The 7254-nt window shown below is 28.6% G+C and overlaps 1 protein-coding gene across 1 annotated transcript in view; it reads left to right on the top strand.

Moving 5' to 3' along the window:
• Positions 1-7254, top strand: part of LOC106469071 (active breakpoint cluster region-related protein-like) — a 112056-nt gene that overhangs the window by 68024 nt on the left and 36778 nt on the right. Inside the window, exons 7-11 of the mRNA XM_022397477.1 lie at positions 561-694; positions 1447-1514; positions 2464-2576; positions 3477-3533; positions 4614-4752. Of these exons, the coding sequence (XP_022253185.1) occupies positions 561-694; positions 1447-1514; positions 2464-2576; positions 3477-3533; positions 4614-4752 (511 nt within the window). The remainder of the gene's footprint in view (positions 1-560; positions 695-1446; positions 1515-2463; positions 2577-3476; positions 3534-4613; positions 4753-7254) is intronic.

The raw sequence follows: 7254 nt of genomic DNA, 5'->3' as shown, positions 1-7254 counted from the left end.
CACTTTTGGTCCATAAATGCACTAGAAAAGTAGTCCAAGAGTTGACACTGGGTGTTCTTAGTTATTTTCCTTCCCATTAGTCTATCAGTTCAGAATTTGGGACAGCTATGCACAGAAAACAATTATGTAACTTTGCACCATTTTATAAAACAAACATTTAAAAAATGTTATTGTGATTTTTTAGGGCAGTGCAAGCTAGATTTTGCTTTAACAATAAAATAACTTGGAGTAGTAGTTAGTTATTGGAAAGGAAAACAAAAAGGAAAAATTGTATGAAATATTTTTTTATTATCTTCTCAATCGTTCTTAGTTTTAATAGCAGTTGCTTGATTATATAGAAGGTATTTTTCCTTTATTTAATTCATATCCTTCATTTGATATATATATTTCTGTCATTTACTAAGGTATTTAGAATAACAGAGGAGGTGAGTTTTACTAAACATTCACTATAAGAACCAAAATTTCTGAAAATAGTTGTAAAAGGTTCAATGGTACTTACCACTAAACTTGTTGTTTCACAAAATTGTACCAGATGAGGATTTTACTTTTTTCCTCCTTAGGCTCAAGACAGAGCTCAGAGACACTTGGTGAAAAACAGTTTTATTATAGAACTTTCAGAAGGACACAGAAAACTGAGACATTTATTTCTTTTTAATGATGTTATTGTGTGTGCCAAATATAAACCATCTACGAGGTATAGTAATTTAAACATTAAAACTAGTGAAAATTTAAAATATCACTTGTTTTTTGTTCAATACCTAGAATAAATAATAATAAATACTATTTTTAACGTCAATAAAAGAAACAAAACAAAGCAAATAGTTGAAAAAGAAACATCTAAAAAGCCATATTAATACAATCTAAAAACTCTTTAATTTTATCTAATTAGCCTGTTCAACTATGATATACTTGTTTATTGGTGAATGTTTCTAACAAGTTGTATATTTTTTGTTTTTGGTATTTTTACCACCTCATATCTTGTAGTATATAAATTTGTATTGTATCCCATATAAATATCAGAAAACATGGTATTAAATAAAAACTTGATTTATGTCTTTCTTAAATTATCCATTTTCTTTCATTCTGTAGAACAGGTGTATTTGAGATATGAACATTACATTTTTACATCACAGTGATCAGTATTATTTAAACAAAACAGATGAAGTTTGTTTGGATTAGTATTAGATTAGAATTGAGTTCATTTCTAGTTCTCATGATTTTAATCTCAGCATAAAGCATTATAGTTTTGTACAAAATTGCATTTTTTTTATTTTTGCAAGAATTACCTCTTAGTGACTAACAAACATTAATCAACACGAAAAAGTTCTAGCATAGTAAAATATTGATAAGTAAGCTAAATCATAGCATTTTTCTTATTTTTATCTAAAATACATTAAGGTAAAAAGGAGAAGAGTAAATAAAACATGAAACTTAAATATTTTCCAGACAAAAATTTACCTTTGAAGTTAAGTGGTACATTCCTCTGGCAGAAGTGTTGTTGTCAGACCCAGATGGTAAGAATTTGTATTTTCATGACTTTCACATGGGTTTGAACTGAAATTAAGCTTCAGAATTTTATTTTTATTTTTTCTTGTGTGTGTTACAGGTGTTTCTGCTGTTATCTTTATTTATTAAATTGGAATACTATATAAAAAATGTAATGTGATTGGATGTTAAATTTGTCTAGAAAGAAATGTCAATATATTGTTATATTTTTTGTTGGAGGATTACAATATAATTTAAGACCACTTTTCTGAAATGTAAAGAAACTGTAATTGTGAATTTATACAATAAAAATATTAATTAAGACTAGTTTCTTTTATGCATATCTGTGTTTGTTATATTTTTCCCATCCATTTGTCTTTTTTGTTTATCAAAGATTGGAAGTTTGCATATGTAGCAAAGACATTTCCTAACAGAAAATTATGAAATGTATCCATTCATTATACTTATATTTGAGGAAGTATAGGTTACTGGAAGATGCTTCAGGTTACATTTGTTAGCCCCTAAAAACTTTCCAGCTTCTCTGTTCTTTGAGTAACTACTCATACTTCTTGCTGTGTTCCACACAAGGCAACACTCTTTATAGAAAATTGTACACAAACCTAGGTGTTTCTATCAGGAATGGTACTGTTAGATTTGGTTTATACTATTCTTGTATACAAGTCATGAAAGATACCGACCTTTGACGTTATTTATCTGATGGATTTGTAATGTGCTGTTTTTTACCTGATCTGTGAAAGCTATTATGTATTTTTGATACATGTTTCAGTCTGTGTCCTTTTTATGTTCTTTCTCTTAGATTGTTAATATATTCCTCTTACCTGGTCCTTGGAAGATACTGTCTTTTGATGTTATTTGTGACTTAAATTTGTAATGTGATGTTCTTATCTGATCTTTGGAAGATGCTGTCCTTTGATGTTTGTCTTGTAGCATTCTCTTTTTTAATCTTATCCTTGAAAGATACTGAAGATGTGAGAGAGAGTTCTCCTACTGATGTCCTAACCCTAAAATCCCGAGCTTCCACAGTTCGAGACCAGATTCTAAAGGAAGAGAGAAACACACAAGCAAAAGAGGTGTGTACATGTTAGAGATAAGCAATTATTGTAGTTATGGTTGATATTAAATTGAGAAATAAAAAAAACTTTTTATCATAGAAATCAGTTTTAATTAGGTTGCATTATGATGTTTGTCTATTAAGTAGACTAAAGAACAGATGTTGATCAGATATAATATGTAATTGATATATATAATACTTTTGTAGAGCATAAAATATTTCCATAAGAAGGGAGGATGTGAAAAACAAATTATTCCCTAAAATAAAGAAGTGTACATATTTCTCTGATATAATATACTTATATAATCTCCATTTAGAGAGCAAACAGTGTATGAGAGTCAAATACTGATTCATAGCTCTTGGGCTTTATGATCTTGCTGTTTCTTAGGGCAGAAGTTGAAGGAAGTAATAAAGTGACTTGGGAAGTTTGAGATTTATATTGTCTTAGAGGTACTTAAAAGTTGCATACAAACAGTTTCTGGAGTAACTTAATACTATTTTACTTGCAGTGCTATGGTAGAGGTTATTTTGTTGAATGTTTAAGATGAAGAAGTGTTTTCTGGATCAAAAACTTGTAGATACTACTTGCACATTAACATATTTACTGCAATTACCCAGTTAGAAATAAAAGAATTCCTTTCAAGTACATGGATATAAATAAAAAACTGGATTTTACCGGTTACTTTTTGTATACATGTACTTAGGAGTCCTTTCAGAATAATTATTTTGTGAAGAAATTAAGTTTGGGGTATAATGTAATCTTTTTCTTGAAATCACTATTTTGTTTTTGAAGTTCATGATCACACAAAAATTATGCATGTATATAGCAAAATACAAAACTGTGTCACCAAATAAGAAGAAAAGGTTTTTTTTTATATGTAAGTTCAAAGATAAATAACTTTGTTATTTTCTTGCACAGAAACCAAAAGGTGCTTGTAGAAGTCTGGACAAACAGAGAAAGAAACTCTCGGAACTGGTAAGAAGTTATGAAAGACATGAAGAGAGTTATTCTTTAGATTATTTGGCTGTTGTTATCCATTGAATTTTGTATTAGATTACTTGTGTTGCAGGAATTTCAAATGGTTGATTTGAGAACTATCATCTTTTTGAATGAAATTTTATGTTTTATATCTAAGCCTTATGGTGGGTTGTCTGGACATTGTAAAAGTGGGAAGTAAGCACAGTAAAATAATGACAAATAGATGTGGTTGTTGAAAGAAATGTTACCAAAAAAGAAAGTTTATCCCTAAAAAAAATATATTTTTATGTATTTTTAGTACATATTTTAGTCTGTGTTTTTATTTTGGTAGTGTTGCTAAACACAATTGGATTATTTAAATGTTTAAACTTAGAGCAGTACAAATTAGGATGCTTTGTAAACACTCTATGTAGGTGTGGATCTTGTGTTTCGGATTTGTTGCTATAATCTGAATTGGTTATCTAAATGGTATAGTTGAAGAGGTTATCAGTGGTTGCTTTGACTACTGATCACTAATGCTTTCTAAACACACTAGTAGGAGTGGAATTTGTGTATATGTTTTCATTGTATGGTTTGTTACTCTAGTCTCATTAGTATGATTTTAAATACTAATTATTTGCTAATTTTTTACTCTTTAAAGTATATATTTTTTTTGTATAGAGAAAGGTGTTACACACTTCTTAATGACTAACTGGTGATTTTCTCATTAACATTGAATGTAAAAAATGATTCTAAAGGCTTGAATTAGTTTTTGTTTCAGTGCTAGACCATAGTAAGACACCTAAATATAAAGAAGATTCATGAAAAGCGTAATTGTTCATTAGGTTTCTTGCTGCTATTTTTATCTTATCTTCGGTTTACTAACCTGTCATTTCCTGTGAGATTTAATGATAACTGGTTTGTTGCATGTTTAACAAAATACTAACCTGATGTTATAATACAATTTCTTTTTTGTTCCTTGAAGCAAATAATTATTTTAGACTGCTTAGATTTTAAACTGCTTCAAAATCTACTCAGTTACATGTTATACACAACTAACATCTGGTGTTTTAATTCTATTTTTATTCTAATTTTCAGGAAGCTCAACTAGTTCTGGCTTCTCCGAACTTGTTGTTTCGTGTAGGACATAGGAATAACAAGATCTATACCTTCTTTCTTTCATCAGAGTTTGACAGGTCTCAGTGGATAGAAGCTATTAGTGTACTGCAAGCTTCAGGTAGGGATTGTGGGAATTGTAAAAACAACAGTTAGTTTTGGTGTTAAAAGTTTATAGGTAGTAATAACAGTGCTTGCTTCTATGATTATTGACCTATTGAAATAAATGTTAAATTCAACAGGTAAACAGATAAAGTTGTTAAGTTGATCAAACAAGTTAGTTTGTTAGGTTTAAGTCAGCCAAGAAGATTACTGTAGCTTTTTATATCCATATTAACTAACTTTTATAGTTATTTTTAATGGGCTGTAAACACTTGTATGATTAGAACATATACAAAATCATCATTGGGTAAGAAATATCTTTTGGCTTTAGGTTACAGTGAAAAAACTATGAATATGTTTCAATTTTCAATGGAAAATATTGCTAAATTATGTATTAGTTAAAATACCAACCAACCTGAAGAAGACAAACCAATGTTTTGTCAACATGTAGTATGTTCTCCCAAAGTAAGTCACTTCATTATGTTTATAAATTGTTGTTTGCCAACTTATTATTATATTAGCATAGTGTGTTTTCTTATTCAAGTATATTTTGGATTCCCAACCTGGCAAACATCAGGGAATTTCTTGTGATTCAGTGATGGCAAAAAATAAGTTATCATAAGCACTAAAAAATCACTTAAAGGTTAATTCAGATGCATTTAGCACATCACTATGGATATTTTATGCATAAGCATTGTTTTGTCTACATTAATCCTTTGGTTTACCATTGATTCTCATGGAGTTTGAAGTTAGCCTTAATCCTACCGACACAGATCAAAGGCCATGTCATCGCACATGTTGACTCGCATTCAAAAGTTTATTGAACTACTATTTTATGAATGTATGTCAATAAGTTTGGTATCAACTAAAGCCTAGTTACTAAGCTTGATAAATTATAGTAGAATTCTGTGGTATTAATATAATAATTTATGATTTTTGGTTATTTCAAAATGTATATATAAAACCTAAAAAACTTATTTTGTTTCACATCCTTCACATGCAAAATTTGATAAGGCTTAGCAACTTACAACAAGCTGCAATCGAGTACAAAGTTTGTAACTAAAAGAGATAATTGTTTGTTATACCCTTTTATGTTTAAAGAAAAATAAGTTTAATGACTTATTCGTAAATAGTAATAAGGCATATACATATATGATGTATTATAGCTGAAATGTGACTATTTCACAAAATACTAGTCCACTAAAGCACAGCTAAGACAGATCAATTTGTAAAAGACAGTTTCATATTCTTGGATACAGTAACATGTGTGACAGGTCATTGCAACTTCTTTAATGTTAGCCAGGCATGGCTGAATGGTCAATGTAATAAAAATAATAAATATATATAGATGTATAATGTTATGAGGTTTAAGATATTTAGACTAAACATTTATGTTTTTGTTTTATAACCTGCAGTCATTCTAGAATGAAAAAAGCATAATTTATATTTATTTCCTAATTTTTTATGGTGGTTACGAAGTCAGTCAAATTGACCAAACCTGTACAGAGATATGATAGTGAAAATAACAGGTAAATTACAGTTTTTTCTAAAAAAAACGTTTGATGATTATCTGGAGGTTATAAAGATTTTGAATGTGAAATTTGAAAATTTTCTGATGCATAAAAGTATTTTTAATCTTAAAATCAAAATTACTTTGCATGTTGGATAGTCAACATTCAAAAAGTTAAAAGTCATGAGAAAAACATTATTTTAAAAATCTTAAAACTTAATGAAAAAATTCTGATAATTTGCCTATGAAATCCTTATAATGTTTACTGATAATATGCAAAATTTTCTGAAGATACACTTGCTGATTTAAAAGTTATAGCATGAAAACTATAACAAGCCCAAAATGGTTATAAGATTGGTCCCTGGAACCGAGCCTTTGCTGGGAGAGTTAACTCTCTCAATACAGGGTCAGACCCAGGTATCGACCATGATACTATTTTTACTTTTCTATAGTTTTAATACTATAATTTTTAATACAGTGTGTATATCTTCACAGTATTTGACATACTTTTAGTACAATTACAAGTATTTTGTACACAAAAAAAATCTTTTTTTTTTAATGAACTATTATTACTAAAGATTTGTCTGTGAATATATCGGGTATTTGTTTAGAATAGTCCTTGTGCAAAGTGATTTTCATGTTAAGATTATAAATACTTCATCTCAACAATCTCAAATTTGATTTGTATATTCTCTAAAACCTCCTAAATACCTTTCAGACAATTATTTTCACTAAAATTTTATATTTTATCTGTTAGTTTCTCTACCCTAACTCTATACAAGGTTGGTCAATTTGACCGAATTTGTAACCACTAAAAAAAAATCGAAATTTAAATTACGCTTTTTTCTTTCAAGAATGACTTCAAATTGTAACATGAAACTAAATTCATTTATCCTAAGTAGCTATAAATGCATAACAGTATACATCTATTATAATTAAATTTTAATGTTTTATTGCTCTTTAAACCATGTCTAACTACTATTTGTGCCATTATAAGTTGTAAATCGCATG

The sequence above is a fragment of the Limulus polyphemus genome, unplaced genomic scaffold (genome assembly GCF_000517525.1).
Source record: "Limulus polyphemus unplaced genomic scaffold, Limulus_polyphemus-2.1.2 Scaffold3287, whole genome shotgun sequence".
In the NCBI taxonomy this organism is placed as follows: Eukaryota; Metazoa; Arthropoda; class Merostomata; order Xiphosura; family Limulidae; genus Limulus; species Limulus polyphemus.
Note: the sequence above shows the minus strand (reverse complement) of the source record. Positions and strands in the feature narration are given on the sequence as shown.